Raw genomic sequence first — 16,572 nt, 5'->3', positions numbered from 1 at the left:
GGTTTATTCCATGCTGAAAAGACAAGAGAGAAAACACAACGTTTTCGGCTGTGAAGCCTTCTTCAGGTGTGAGCCAGGTGTGAGCTTTGTGAATGTTGTTCAATAAGCATAAAGCCCACCTCCCTGTCCATTATAAACCCTCCATGCAATCAAGCTGTGCTTGTTAGTGAGGCCACAACATCTGGCTTCTCTCTTTGTCCTGCTATTTCCAGAGCGTATGCATGCTGGGCTTTTTTCTACCAGGAATATCACATCAAAAGCCACCTATCCCTCCAGATCATTAACAGGCACCTGCTGCAGCTGGAATGATTTATGACAGCCAACTCCTCTGGTGTGACAGCAGGGATTATATCGTGTGACATGTCAGATGGCTTTACATTCCTGTTCCCTGAAATGGCCCTCATGCAGGTGCAGTCACATGCAACAAGTGTCTGACTGAGAGCGCGTCTGGAATCAGCCCTGATCTTCTGCAGGGTTAACATGCCATTCTCTTTCAGATAAAGCACTGGAAACGTATGGGACCCGTGGGGCTGTCGTTGGATTTGTGTAACTGCGCCATTCTTAATTCAAAATTGATTCATTCCCCATCACCCTTCCCTAGGGGGGTTCGATATGCTCACGCTCCAAGGCAAGTATTATCCAAAGCTGCTCCCTTCCATCAAAATAACAGTCCTCTTCTCTCTTGTGTAATCTGGAAAGTGTTGGATAAGCCACACATAGACAAATAAAACTCAGCACAGATTTTCCTCTGTACAAGGCCTCTTACAAAGAAACCATAAACAAAAAAAAGCAATAGTAATATTCTGTTCAGTATAATTCAATAGCAATTCTGTTATATAGGCATCTTTCTAATACAATTAAGGCCACTGTGCTCAAGGCTTATAATAACATAGCACATTGTCTCCATCCGGTAAATCGGCTTGGCAATAAAGATCTATTGCTGCATTAACTGGGTAATTAATAACAGATAGGGCTCTTTTATGTAGATGCTTTGTTATTGCACTGCAGGGTAAGGTCTTGCTGGGTCAGAGCTCCACCATACCTGAAGAGTGCAGGATGGGATTGGGTTAACATCAGGAATAAGACAATGAGTAAATTCATATCCCTTCCTTCCCACAGTGTGTCTGCTCCTGGCTGCTTCAATCTGTTTCTTAAATTGCAAGCCACCTGGCAACCCCTTGGTTACTGGGTGTTTCTGGTGTGGTACATGATTTAAGTGGTGATCTCAGTTTCACAGATAAGTGAAGAACGATACGGATGCAGATTGAGTAATATTACCTTCAGGGAGACATGGTGGCACAGTGGTTAGCACTGCTGCCTTGCTGGGGCCCTGGGTTCAGTTCCTGGGGTGCTATCTACATGGATATGTATGTCTAGATGGATGTATGTCCTCCCCATGTTTGCATGGGTTTCCTCCTGGGGCGCCACTTTCCTCACACAGACGGAAGGCATGCTGATAGGATAACTGGTTTCTGGGAAAACTGGCCCTGGTGTAAGTGTGCGTGCTTGTGTCAGTGTGTGCCCTGCAATGGACTGGCATCCTGTCCATGGTGTACCCTGACTTGGAACTTGCATCCTTTGCTTGCTGGGATAGGCTCAGGCTCCCCCACAAACCTGTATTGGATAAAGCTATTCGAAAATGGATGGATAGGACCATCAAAGCTGAGGTGATGGGTCTAGGATTTACATTCTAAGTCACATTAGACCTTAAAATGCTGTCACATTTGAAATCGAATCGACTTACATTACATTAATATTATAAACTCAGAAAAAAATAACGTCAACGGTTCTATTAATACATATCTTTTGTCCACAATTACATGATGTTCAGTAGCTAGCTGTGACAGGTTCATCTTAATACATGACAGATCCATTATCTGCCAAAGCTCTACTTCCGCCTAGTGGACAGTAACTGCAACAGCAGCCTCGTTACAGAGCGGCTGCAAACTACAGCGGTGCAGGTTACTCAAACCAGCAAATACACTGGTTACTCAACCAATATTTTATCAGTTACAAGTACGCAGATGTCGCCTTTTCACACAAACTAATCCCGTTAGTTTTTGCTTGTTTTTTCTTTAAATATGTGTCCTGAAGGCAATTTGAAAAGGGTTGGCTTAAGAGCTTTTTTCGAAGTGTAAAACTTATTCTTGATTTAAATAATGTTTTATAAAGCACCCCCCCCCCCCAGTTTATATATACGAAAAGAACTCGCCATTTACCTCACACGTTTTTAGGCAGGTCTTTACTGATCGTTTGGATTAAAGAGGCGACAACCAGTGTGACGCAGGCTTTCAATTGAAGGAACAGCAGAGGGCGCTGCTCTGATAGTCAGTTCCCCCGATGTTGATGGGTGTTTCCTGGTTAGACTAGCATAGTTTAGGATTTAGGAACACACCCAGTGACATCAGTGAGGTTTGAAGAAAAAAAAAATCTTTTAACACGGTTACTGCAGTGGACCAAGGGGGCCAAGGGCGCCTTCCTAAGCCTCGGCTTTTTATATTTTATTACTAAAATTAGAAAACTTTAAAACTCCTTCAAATACAGTCGTCGGACAGTGAGGATCTTCAGCAAAATGTCAACTTCTGACGAAGCAGACGGGCTTCGGCCGCGATATGGGTGTAAGTATAAAGTCGCGAAACTTTTTTTTGCTTCGTCAAATACGACTTACCGAATTGGGAAGAATTGTTCGCTGGAGGGAGCTATCCCGAGGTAGTGGCGCAAGAAAAAAGTGGGGTTGCTTTAACCCATATATACTAAACAGCTTTTTTAACGTTGTGTTAAGAGATGGTTGTAACTTTTTTTCTTGGAAAATAAGACGCAATGTGCAAACTCCCTGTCTTCCGCATTTTGCTTGACTTATAATAAACTTTTTTTCAGGTTATGTGAGGGTTTACTTCTACTTTCCGATTTCAGCTCTCCCTCCCTCTCCCTGTCAACGTGTGAGCCTCTGTCATTTCAATAGACTCACTCCGAGTCGAAACCTGTATTTTACCGTTTCCTTCGCGGTGAATGGAGCTGCAAAAGACGTGATAGGCGTGACCTTAACGTTTCAAAGTCAAAACATCACATTCAAGCTTTTCAAATGTAGAAGGTGCTGTGAATCACGACCATCTCTATCCCACTCTCCCATCTGAAATACTCCACGTGTACGAAAAGTTTAAACTTGTCTCAGACGAGATAGCGATCTGTTTTATTATAAGGGTAAACTCGTGTACTTCTTCGAAACAGAGGCGAACAACTGAATGATGATGTTTAGCGTACAAAGACCCTCATGGTATATACATCCAGTGTTCATTAATTTACCTTCATATAAATAAATAATCTTAGATCAGCACATGTTATAGCAATCAACAAGGTAGTTGTCCGCGATATACATTGGCTCGTCCCTTCTTTGATTTCCGTTTAGACAGGTGTGTCACCTAGTAAAAGGTCAAGCGTAATCGGTTTAATCAGTTACGTGTCGAGTAAGGGGTTACCGGTAAGAGGTGTATTTTGAGTGTTTGAAATAAGGGGCCTCTCTCTCATGGGCGCGCCGGTGCCGCGGATCTGTCGATGTGATCGAAGCGGGCCGAGCCCTCGGCGCGAGCCGGGCTGTTCCGTGCGCGTGTCGGCTCAGCCGGGTGGAAACAGTCCGGCTCTGTGAAGCACGCTCTCGCCGCGTCTGTGCTACGCCCTGCTGCTGCAAAGTCTATTTTGGGACGCTTTTCTCTCAACGCGGGAAGTTATTTCCGGTCTTAACGGCTTCAGACGTATAAGGCATTTTTTTTTGGTTTAAAGCGCGCCAGCTGACACCTTGCTTTTTGTACTTGTATTTCATCTTAACGCCTTGTTGCCCGCAGTCAGTCCGTTTACATTGCGGGTCTTCCCGTAACACAACGAAGAGAATATCAACAGTATCGATAGCTTTCATATCAGTACCTACTCATTTACAAAACAAGCAGAGAGGGGTCACATTCATTTTTTAAACCGGCAGATACAACGTTAAGTGTTTTTAAACAATCTTATTTGCACAAACCAGGATGTTTATTTTGACTTCCTAATGGCACAAAACCAAAACTGCCGGTTTCTCCCTTCCACCTTGGGACACGGACAGGCTGACCGGGCTCATGGCGGGTTCGTGTGCGAAGAAGCAGCAGAGGCGTGTGGGCTCACTATGTGTCCCTGTGTAGCTATTCCCTGCGCTGGGCGGTCTTGGTCAGTTTTCCAGAGCAGAAGATGGCACATATCCCAGACTGCCAACAAGAAAATTTCACCGACTTCATTTTCTTCAAGAAAATACCAGCTCAAGTTCTTGCCGTACCAGTAAAAGGGGGGTTGAAACCTTTGCTGAAATTATACTTTCGAACAATAATGAATTGATTTTTGCTGACCATACCCAATCCATTCCCTTGTCTAGATGCTCTTAAAGAAATGGGATGCAATTCAAGAAGTTGGCATCGGTGATCTGGAGCATTGCAATTAAAATAAAAACTGGTTGTTTTTTAAATAAGGCCGAGAGTGGTATTAATGCCACTCATATTTAGCCAGTGTTGATTATTGTTCCAGCATCAGTAGGCATTCACCTGGAAAGAACACCTGAAAGCTTATGCTTTCAGTATGTGTAGAAGTGTCTATAGGGCTTTTGACTCATTGGTGGAATGCTTTTCCTATTCTTCCGAAAGGTGGCTGATACCTGCATCTGTACTGCATTTCAGCTCCACTTACAGTACTTCAAAACTCCATCTTCTGAGCCTGAACTTGCTAACGCGTAGGCCCAGGAGCCAGATGAGTTTAATACCCCTTTCAACATCAGCTCAACACGTGAAGCACTGCAGCTCTTTCAAAAGTACAAAGAAACCCAGAGGGCTAGGACGAGCCAGGTTATGTAGTATGAAAAGATATTGAAAAGTGCCAATACTGGTAAAAAAAAAACAGCTGCGAGAAGTTAACTTTTAAATGGGGGAGACTTATACCTAAATTGTCTCCAAACAGCAGCCCTTTGATGTAACTCACCATGAAATTAAATTTAATTTTGCGGTCGCTAAAACTCGTGTTGATTATGAAAGTGTGAAATAAAGCAATTAAAGAGTGACTGGGAGATGTAATTAGAGATGAAGGCGATGGTGTTGTTCACTCGGTGCGCGGTAGGACCTTCATTTCAAAGAGCAGCTGGTGATATCTCTACCTACCTGTCGTGTTCTAACTTTTTGCCTCGGTGGTTGTTTTTACCTGTGAGCCGCTTCGTGCAAGTGTTTCAGTTCAGGTTTCCCCGTGACGTCTGGCTAGGCAGTATGTGAGGGAAGGAAATCACTGTGGCACCGTCAAGGCTTTGTGCAATACTGATAAGCTTCCCCTGGGCGATTTCCCCACACAGACCCAGAAGATGCTTTTTGGGAGGCGTTATGCCAGAGGCAGAGGCAAAATGTAAGCAGAAGTAAATGCCAGAGAATGGCGCAGATGGCACAGACTTGGGTAGGCAAGGTGCCAGTGGCTGATGTAAAATAAGTGGCAGGTTGTTGCACAGAAACCTCTGTAGGGTTTTACTGTTGCTCTACTGCTGTTACAGGACCTAGGCCCGAGAATTGTGCTGACTGGCTCAGAAATAATATTGACATAAATTAAGTGTGAACATATTGTCAGTATATGTCAAATTAAGACAGTGGGAATCTGCTGAGCTGGAAGTGAAAAGGACTTGTAAGGCAGGTATTAGATGGTGATCACTGGTGCTGGCACTCCTTGTGTTCGTGCTGGCAGTTTGAAATGATTGAATGTGCCGGAGTGCCAGCGGACCGGGCTCTAATCCCAGCTCTTCTTGTGTTTGCCAGCGGTCCTGGATGGCGTGGAGCGCCTCACGGCGGAGGAGATGGACGAGAGACGCCAGCAGAACATGGCATACGAGTACCTGTGCCACCTGGAGGAGGCCAAGCAGTAAGGGCCTTGTGGGTCGAGGGGGGGGGCATGGTGGCCAGCCTGGGCAATGTCAGTGCCAACGGGGCGCGTGCTAAAAACAGCCCAAGTGGGCGACTCCAAAAATGCTTTTGTTAATTTGGGTTAGTCCTTCTATCAGAAAAAATAAGAATTTTTTATAAGAAAAATGTGATGGATGATATATGGACTTTGGAGACGTACCATCTGACCATCCAGGTCTTACATCTTAGTTCTTGCGGCCAGTGAAATTAATCCACTTCCAATCCTGGAAGAACACATGAAGCCGACACCAGATGAGTTAAGGAATATCTGGGGAATGACCAGATAGTTCTGTTGCTCCTGTTACTGAAGAACACCACCATTGCCTCATAGTGTGTCTGCCTTTATTTGCAGGGCTTCCTCATTTTGCTTTTGTACTTTGAGATCTGAGTGCAGCCAACTGTAGTAGCACTATGACTTCACATGAACTCCATGATTCTCTTGAACTCTTACTTATTCATGCAGAAAACCATGATGCTGCTTTTAGCAAAAATAAGTCAGGATTCCATCACCACCTTAATTAATGTTTTAAACAAAAACATAGTTTGCTTGTCTCCTTTTTTGATCTTCTTTAACTTAATTTTACCTTAGGTTACACAAAGCTGGCGGATTTTACGCCTGAAGCATGAATGCTTGTTGTTAATACAGGTGCTGCAGATGAAATTGGTTCAAATGTTTTAAAGAGGAGATCTTTTTCTTCTGCTTTCTTTTGTGAGAGATTGCTGGTGTGAGAAAAGGCTGGCAGTGTTGAAATAGCTCGAGACTGTTGTTAAGGGAGTCTTATTAGCTTTGCTTGCCCCTGTTGTGCGTTTGTGTCTACGAGCAGCTGTTTGTAGACAAACTGCAGTGTCACGAGCTGCAGTGTTTTAGTTCTGTCAATGCTGAGCCCACAGGAGGGGACATGCTAACAGACAGGGTGACGTAACTTGCAACCTCACCATTATAAGACTGACTTGTTGCCATTTTGTCACTAATCGTTCATGTCACATTGTCACAGCCTGGCTGCTGAGGAGAACCCGGATGTTGACTGAAGTTTCCCTGCTGGGAAAGGCATGCATTTTGTTTCAGAATTCTTCTCTGTATTTGCGCCAGTCCTCGGACTGGCTCGGTTCGTTTTCTTTTTCTTCTCCCCCAACGTGATCTGAAATGCTGTTGTGCAATCTGTCGCTGTTTCTTAATGGCGTGCTGTGAAGCAATGCCCTTTCTTTCGCTTGGGTAACTGCTGTTCCAAGGGCCTGTCGAGGTTCAGTGTAAGAGGAAAGTGTGGAAGACCTGCCTGTGGGTGGCAGAGTGTAATAGAGCTGATATGGTCATTGCCTGCCTGGTACTGACCAGCAGTCATATGTGCAAAGGCTTTTACCCGAGGATAGGGATAGTGCACACACCTGAAGAAGGCTCCACGTTGTGTTTCTTTTCACCCTTTTCAGCGTGGAATAAAACTTTTATTTGTCCCTTAGGGATATTGCATTTTGTTTTGTGCAATGTCAAAAACCTCTAACCACTACCTGGCCACTGAAACCAATTTGAGGGTATGTCAGTTACCGTGTGTTTGAAACAGCCCCCTGCCTGCAGTTGTGCTCAGAGAGAGGCCTTGTGGGATTAATTAATAATGGGATTGCTAGAAGTATGTTTTGTGGTCTAAACTGAGCTTGAACTGCTGGAAGGGATTTTTTTTATAGACGGTGGAAAGGGGGAGACTGCTGGGATGGAGGCGATTGAGTGGTAATGGCCATCACTTCACCCCTGACTGTAAACTCAGCTCAGATCACAGTCTGCTAATAACTGCCTTGCCCTGCACTCACACCAGTCCTGCAGAGGACAGCTAGACCTGTTGTCTTGCTTTTGACAAATTCAATTGCCTCTGCATGTCAAACAAGATGAGAGAAGATTGCTGACCTTAGATGTCATGACATCATATTATTTCTCATACAAAACATTTGAAAACCTCTGATCAAGACCCTCTGGCATCAGGTATATAAAGGCTATTGGACCGGTTTATTTGACAGGGCTTTTGTTAAGCAGGTGTCAATAGTGATGGCTGCTCTGTATAGTTGGAATGTACATCTTGGACTGTTGGAGTGCTCTAAATTAAAGTATTAATGAGCAATAGACCGATTTCTGCACACTCATCCTTGTCATTCTGTTGGCCCAGACACAAGCAAGAGGACAGAGAGAATGCAACAGGAAGTGAGTCAGTCCCTGCAGATCTCAATATCTCAGAGTCGTCATGGAGACGGGTTCCGGTATACATGTGTGTGTATAAGAGAGAAATGGTGGGAGGTAGTGGGGGTTACAGCCGAGGTGCTGATAAAACACAGTTGTCAGGAAGGTGCAGCAGAAGAGCTGTTACGAGGTCATGCTGTGCACTACTCCTCTGCTCCTAAAACAGCTGCTTTCTCTTGATCCTCTCGTTCTGACACTGAACAGCTGCAGTGAGACACTATGCAGCTGTGCACCTACTGAAGCTCTTTTTCCTTTCTGTCCTGGATTACGGAATGTGCTGTCGGTATCTGCAGATTCAGCAGGTTTAGTGGAAGGTCACTTACTTAGGCTATTCTCAGACCCTCAAAGAGAAAATGGATTTCAGGATTTTCTAGAAAAATAAAGTATGAACTGTCGAGCACAGGGAGAGCAATGTTATGGCTCAAACCACAAAGCGTGAGTGGTGGTGAAGGTTCCCCTTCCAGCTGCAGAAAACAACTTTCCTGAAAAGGACTTTTGTGCATTTGAATAAACTCAGAATTTTACAATACAGGGAAACCTTACCAGTCCTTCAGGGCAGCAGCCTAGCTTTCTGGTTTCCTTTACATCTTCCAAACACTGCTATAACACTTGTTGGGACTATTTTAACTCTTCCCCGCTGGTAGTTGGCTGAGGAAGATGTAACAAGAGCTTAAAGAGACCTGGTGGACAGCAGTATTTTGGGATGTGTAATGGTATTTAGTTCAGTATGCGTGATTTAGATATTTTCATTTTGATTGTAGATGGTTCATTATTTTATAATGCACAGTAGAACTTAAATTTCAATTAACAGTGCATTTTGCTCATTGTAGAACAAATTACAATCAGATATATAAAATAGCACATGCCATTTTACTATAAGCTCTGATAATTCTCACTTAGTGTTTCTATTAACCATGACAGCATATCCCGGCTCTTACTGGGAATGCAAATATGGCAACTGTATTATCAGGAATGATTTCCATTTTTGACAGTCTCTCAGGTATCTTTGTTCCTTTCTTGTTTGCACTGGAGTTTCATGGTATCGGGAAAGGCAAAAAAATCATTTGAATAGCTCATCTATTCAGTACACTCTCTTTCATATTGCAAGTGCTCTGCCACGGTAGTGGATTTTAATTGCTGCTACTGCTGTCTCAGCCCCTAGAAACACAGTCCCATGTTTTTTTTGACAAAGTTACATGATGCATAGTTGCTATGCTGGTAGATAAGTAAAAAAAAATATATATTTTTCTAGATCAGCTTTTATGCGGTGCTAATCCAGAGAGCTGGAGAGGAACTCCTGAGCAAAAGCTTTAACCATTACATGGTTTTTAGAGCCTCCCAAACCCGTATAAAAGCGAACACTGCTTGATTTCTCTTTCTCTCACATGACTCCTTTGTTACCTCTTAATCTAAACTGTTAGGATTGGAAGCAATTATGGTGTTTGAGTTTATAACTCTCAGATAATTGTCTGCTAGGGAATGTGTTTCAGCTTGTTCAGCAGAATAGCACCTACGTTCCGCTTCTATCCATCCCAGAGGAGCTACACCTCGATATTCTTACTGCATGCTTGCCCCATGTAAGGGGACGTCTGTGCAAGTGGTCAACAGCCACAGCTAGGGCTCCATTCCCCGCTGAGAAACGGATCCATACTCTGGCTGCACCTTACTGTGAAGTTTAGTTTCACCCCACTATTCATTCAGCCAAATGGTGCTCTCTTCAAGTTCCTCAGCCCAGACCTCAAACCACACTGCCTCCCTCACCCTCCCCCGGTCTCTCAGATCTAACCTGCTTGTCCTTCAGTGTTAAGCACACACTCTTCACCTCCCTCTGCCCTCTGTTTCAGCTCTTACCTCAACCACACTGCCCCCCTCACTTTTTTTGGTCAGTCCCTTGGCAGTAGCCTCACAAAACACTACCTCCAAATATCCCCAGTTCCCCCTGCTGCCACTAGCTCAGAGTTCCCTTCAGCCAACAGCCAAATGCTGTTTGTGTTTGAGGGCAGTAGGTGTTCAGTTATGGCTGCCGAGTGTGTATGCGAGACACTCCAGTGTTTTGTGTATTTGAAGTGTGTTTATATTGAAGATGTTAATGAAAGGCTCTAGTAGCATTCATCCTCAGCTCTGATAGATTCCAGATTTTAGGATGTGTGGTCTGTAAGCACTGTACTGGAAAGTAGTTAGAGTAATAAGAGCTCTCCTTTACCAGAATGCTGGCATACTGACAGCTTTAGTGTCAAGCGTTCTCTGTTCCTGGAAGGGTGACACTGGCAGGATCCTACAGATATACAGCGGAAGAGGAAACTGTGACAGCAGCTGTTACACTGGCAAGTCAATTTTTTTCTGCCATATCTTCACAGATGGTCTCGCACATTGTGCACAGCAGTTCACGGCAGCCTCGCCTTTAAAGGGGTGCTTTGCACTTAATCCAGTAGAGGACAAATTTCATTTCCTAAAATGACTTGACTTTTTTTTTTAAAAGCTCTGTCTCGTCGCGCTCATCAGTGGGAAATCTCTGTCTGGAATGAAAACGTACCGTTTGCGTGTACTGAAGCATCTTTAAAAACGCAGTAGAGAAGGTGGGGGTTTGAACTCTTTTTTTTTTGTGCTGAAGTGTTCCACAGATGGAATAGGAACATCAGCACACACCAGGTGACAGGGTCTTTATCAGCACAATCTTCTGCAGCTACCAGCAGCAGGATTGCAGAATGACTTTCACAAAACTGGACTTTCAAAACGGTGAGGCCAAGGAGTTTCTAGGTCACACATTGATAAGTTTAAAAACCTGTGCGTTGAGTAATGGCTCTTCTGATCATCTCGATGAAGGCGTGTCTCTTTACGGAGCTTTGAAGCTGGATACAGTGGCAGAGAATTAACTCGGCAGGAAGAGGTGACTGAGGTCTCCAGTGGCTGTGTGTTCACCTGGAGAGTGTTGAGAATGGAAGCTGTCGAATTTCTCTTTGAAACCTCAGAAGTCACTGGCTAGCGTGCGTTCATGCCATTTGAGCTGTCAACAAGAGCTTCATGCTAAACAGCAATCCGAGAGCACAGTTAATTTTATACTGACAAGCCAAGCAGAACTGGATGATAACAGAGGACTTAGTGGCAGTCAATAATAACAGAGGTGGCTTTGAATGGCTCCACAGAAGCAGAACGCCATGTAATTAACACTGTAAATCATCTGGCTCTCACTTTAGCAGTCAATATGCCTCTGCTAGCCTGAATATCATTTCTTCAGATATGTTCTTCTTGTTTCAAAGTGGAATTGCTGAAGAAGAGATATCATTGGAATACATTTTTAGGATTGGGCATTGTTTCACTTTTCGTTCAAATGTTTCATGAAAGTGTTATGCTGGTCAACGTCATACTGTACATGCACAGCCGCTATGTTGAGTAAGTGTGCAGAGAGAAAGAGTTCTTACTAGATCCATGGGCCCTCAAGTTAAAGATGGAGCTGGTAAAGACTGAAGGCTGTGCACTGTACTCATAGCAGGCAATTTGAAGAAAACCAGGCAGGGTGCATTAAAAGGCACCATTCATACTTCTGTAATGGCCCTCCTTGCAGACTGAGTTTCCTAGCCACACAGAAGCCATTGTTTATGTAGATGTAAATAATCTTTGATTTTTTTTTTCTTTAAGAATAGGCACCTCCAGTTGCAGAAATTATGTAAATCTACAGTATATGATGTAATTTCCTTGAATTACTTTACCTGTAATACAATGTAATTTAGGACTGAGTTATACAAAATGAACTTCTTCTTGAGTGACATATGCTGCTACAGCCCAGGAGGTTGCCCTGGTCCGTCGGTGCAGCGATTGGAGAACTCTGCTTGTTCCTGTGTAGATTGTTGTCCTGTTTGTTTAGATGTAAGAGAACTGTTATTATTTTCGTCTTTAAGTTATGTGCATTTAGTGCTGTTCAAGATGTTTCTGGTCCCAGTTTAGCTTCTGCATTTCCAGATCAAAGAGGCAGTAGCTTACCTGTCAGGGTACTAACACTGACTCATCAGGAAATAACAGCTTCTGTTTATCACTGAAATAAGCGTTACCAGGCAACCACAGTTCGAGCCCTGCTGTTAACTGTGACAGATACAGACACAGGCCCAGACTGTTTCATTAAGTGGCCAGGCAGTGAACAACAGAAGACTTTTTCATGGCCATGAACCTCATAAAACTGCTGCAGGCCTAGAAAAGAACACAGTATTGGTTTTGTTAAACTGAAGCTAATGGGGACAGTCCTAACAATAGTCACGCTAACTTCTTATGTGTACTCAACTGTATCTATATACGGCGCATGAAAAGAAAATTCTTATTACAGAAGCAAATTCACAAGATATCAAGAAAACATCAGTGTACCTTGCAGCAGAACAGTTTATTGAACAGACATGACATTCTTAAACTTATGATGATGATTAACATTTGTAATGGCAGATGACTAAAATTCTTAGGCTAGTAGCATGTGGCCACCATTGGAAGCAGTACATGCTGTGTATGTGGGATCTTTGCTTTGCATCAAGTTGAAGATTCTTTCATCTGGGATTCTGTCTCATTCCTCTTGTAGAGTCTTTACAAACATGAGGCACACCTCATACCAGCTCATTCTACGAATGTTCAGTGGGTCTCAAGTCTGGGAAGTTGGGCAACTGCAGCAGTACTGCCACATGGTTTATAGGTCTGGATGAGTGCACAGAAAGGACACCGATCTTGATCAGTGTAGCACCTTGCAGTCAAGTTGCCATCCATCATTACAAGTGGAGTTCTACAGTGTCTAGAAAACCCCTAGTGAGATGTTAGGTCAGGATCTGAGAGACCACAAGTAATATCAAGGATGTATTGTGTTGAATCGTAACAACCTGCCGGCTCTTAACTGGCTGGCTGTTGACATCTCAGATGATGAGCGATGGTGTGACTCTAACAAACCGAAGGCACAAAGACATTGTTCTCTTGGCATATCGGTTTCTTTGTGTTTTTCTTTATTGATTTTCAATGGACACGCCATTTAAGAGGATAAATAATATATCAGTTGTGTCTAATTAATGCTCTAATAATCAATGATTAGTAATAAATAAGGTAATCTAGTGCAGTGGTTGGTCTTTTGAATGTACTGTATCATAAATAATCCGTTAATTCAAATGATGCTAAAGGTGTTTGATTAAAATACAAACTTTATATATTTTTTCAATCACATGCATAAATATTTTGATACATTTCTTTTGGTGCTTATGGTGCTTAGTATGTTATAGAAAGTTTATTGACATGCAGTATTTCTAGCCTCCTTTTCATTTTCAAGCACTTCCCCAACAGGATTTATCTGGAGAACTCTGTCATTATGTTTCAGAAAAAGTAGGAATGAATAGCAATAAGCGGAGGGGGAAAACGACCCCCCCAAAAAAGAAGCACCAGCATACAGAGATGAAGAAGGCAAACACGCAGAGGGAATGCCAGACTTTGTGGCAGCTGTGCTGATGTGTGTGTGAGGAGAGGCTGTCTGCAGCTGGCTCAGCGCTGAGCCAAACTCCTGTTCGGGCAGCCCTCTACACTGCTCCGTCTCTTTCCTGTCCTACAGTTCCCCCAGGATGAGCAGAGCTTTTCAATTGGCCGTTGGCAAGAGGTCCGGGTTCGTCGGGAAAGTCAACAGTGTCCCTTTGAAGGGACACTACAAACCACATTTGAAATCAGCGCACGACAGACCCAGCTCCTGCTCAGGCCTGAGGCAATGTGATAGGATTCCCCACAGAAGAGTGTAGCTCCTCAGCAACATCTGGAATTCCTTTCACTGAGGACAGATTTATTTCTGTTCATGCCTTCTGACAACAGGATCCTTCCCTGATGTGTGCTGTTCCTGTCTAAGGTTTCTTTCCTCCAGAGCATCCCGTGCTTGGGGACCTTAGGTTGCCTGACATGGGATTCCATGCCTGCGCGGCAGTACAGGTGGACCCTCGCTCTGCCCTCTGCCTGTGTAGCATGGCCCTCTGGTCCTCTGATGGATGAAGAGTCTGCGGGAGCCCAGGAGACCCGCTGTTAAAAGTGTGCTTAAGTGGGTTTGCCACGACAGGGCACATACAGTACATCAGGAGTTCGGAAACCTCCTTGTTCAATGAAGGGGCTTTTCCATTCACTGCAGTGATCCTTGTCTCGTCGGTGAGTAGGTGAAGTGCTCTCATTCCTGAGCCCGCAGGAGAAGACGATTCCGCCAGGTCTGCCTGTGTCCAGTTTCTTTGTCCAAACTGTGGTAACTCTCATTTCTGGACAATCAGGTCTGCCTGTGTCCAGTTTCTTTGTCCAAACTGTGGTAACTCTCATTTCTGGACAATCAGGGCGGCCTGTGTCCAGTTTCTATGTCTGTATGTCTAGTTTTATATTACTGAGCATGACATCTCTGGACAGTCAGGTTTGCCTGACGAAGAACATTTTCAACAGACCTCATTTTGTAGTGTGTTCAGTTAGAATCTCAGTTAAGATCATGAGACCATAAGAAGGTTTCCTCCTGATTGTTACCCAAAGGATCTCATCAGTGTGGCAGTATAAGCTTTTTCTAGACCAACTCAGCACTCTGTATAAATACAGTGCCTCCTGCTCTCAGTGTTGAGTATCCTTCTTGTTAGTTTTCGTTTGTGTCCTCTTGTTTGTCTTTCACTGTTTATTCTGACATCCATGAGGTTGATATTGTCAGAGCTCTTCAGGATTTTTGTAGCTTTGAATCATGTCCTCTCATGGTATTCTGTTAAAGATTAAAAGGATTTAGTTGTTTTAGCTGGTTGGAGCAGAACATTCCTTTAATCCCAAGAATGAATCTGGTCACACTTCCTTTGAGTACTAACTTTCTTCCCCACCCTTTACTTAAAATAAACATTTCAGTTATCTTTTGTCTTTCATGGGTAGTGTCAATCTCAGTATTTCTCATCTTACATATAGACTAATATTTAGTTCATTTTTCACGCCTTGTATTACAATACATTATGCATGTTATTCATGTGTGTGTATATATGCTTAACACCTATAATTTGAGAACCTAATATTTTATAAGAAATCTTATCAAACATTTCCTGAAAATGTAACAGACTGTGTCTTCTATATCCTTGGCTGCTACTGCTTGTTCAGAGAATTCTAATAAGCAAGACCTGCCTATTCTAAATTCTTGTTGACTGTACTTTTGTATCTTATTGCCTTTAGAGATGATCCTCCAGTTCGTTATCATTTCTGTAACTAAATGTAATTAGTACAACAGTTACTGGTCTATACTTGGTTCCATTTTGAAGCCTTTTTTTATCTGCGGGTGTTATGTTAGCAATTTTCCTTTCAGCTGGTTTGTCTTTGTCTTGAGTTTTTTTTTACCAGTCTATGAATAACATGCCACATTTTTCTTAAATACAGTTGGTAGAATTCCATCAGGTACTGGAGATTTAAGTGCTTCTAGTACCTGCAACATTTCTACCTCTTCTATGCTATCAATATTTAATTTGTTAATTTCAAACGAATGCTATAGTAGAAAACCATATAACCAATAAATATATATTTGAAAACTTAACAATAGAACACCTGGGGATTTCACATGAGTTGAGCATCTACCATGACGTAACACGGTAATTGGATTAGTGGAAACACTCCGTTTTAGCACACAAAATATAGAAGCAGATGTTTAATTTGCGCAGAGACTACTGCACAAGAGTCTTTTTCAGTCATTTCTGCCTGAATGCCTTCTGACAACAGGATCCTTCCACCCAGTGGACTTGTAATGAGGCTCTAGCTTAGCACTCAATTATTTCCTGTTTGCAAAGTAGAGAGGATGTATATGCTGTGATGCTGTGATTTACCTCCAGGTAGCACAGTAACCAAATGTGCTGACCTCAGGCTTTGCCTGTCGGCCTTGGGAAGCTCTAGTGAATGGGGAAACTCGTTGTAGGTCGTGACTCCCATCTCAAGTGGTCCGGCTATTCCCAGCTTTTATGGCCAAGCACCAGCCATGTAAGAGTGAGTAATGTACACTCTGTATTTGTCTGGGTGCCTGCTGTAGTGGACTCACTCTTGACACAGGCTGCGCGGAATGAAAGAGTGCTGTGCAAGAAGCTGTCTCCACCAGAGAGGAAGTGACTGGAGGACAGATGCTACCAGAGAGAAGTTGTTACTTTCCAGGCTCTACAAATGTGGCGACATCTAGGGATTCTGTTGCACATTCCTGAAACTCTGTGACCCTGGACAGTTTAATTTTTGTCTGTTCATTCAAGGAAGTGTATATTTTTGTTGTACTACAGTACATTTTGTTCTATTAAAGGGAAACGGAAGATTTTGTGTTGGTGTGCTTCTAGACCTAAAAACAGATTCTGCATCTAATTGAATACCTGGGCTCTTTACAAGGCTTCAATCAGGACTCTGCAAACATCCAGTTTTGAAATAACTGGCAGATCC

At 43.3% G+C, this 16,572-nt stretch overlaps 1 protein-coding gene across 1 annotated transcript in view; it reads left to right on the top strand.

The window, feature by feature from the left end:
- The first annotated feature begins 2,363 nt into the window (after positions 1-2,363).
- The window catches only part of iqgap1 (IQ motif containing GTPase activating protein 1), a 45,951-nt gene continuing 31,742 nt past the window's right edge, over positions 2,364-16,572 (top strand). Inside the window, exons 1-2 of the mRNA XM_088920559.1 lie at positions 2,364-2,618; positions 5,805-5,907. Of these exons, the coding sequence (XP_088776685.1) occupies positions 2,573-2,618; positions 5,805-5,907 (149 nt within the window). The 5' untranslated portion in view covers positions 2,364-2,572. The remainder of the gene's footprint in view (positions 2,619-5,804; positions 5,908-16,572) is intronic.

This window comes from Atractosteus spatula, chromosome 7, assembly GCF_055471065.1.
Source record: "Atractosteus spatula isolate fAtrSpa1 chromosome 7, fAtrSpa1.hap1, whole genome shotgun sequence".
In the NCBI taxonomy this organism is placed as follows: domain Eukaryota; kingdom Metazoa; phylum Chordata; class Actinopteri; order Semionotiformes; family Lepisosteidae; genus Atractosteus; species Atractosteus spatula.
Note: the sequence above shows the minus strand (reverse complement) of the source record. Positions and strands in the feature narration are given on the sequence as shown.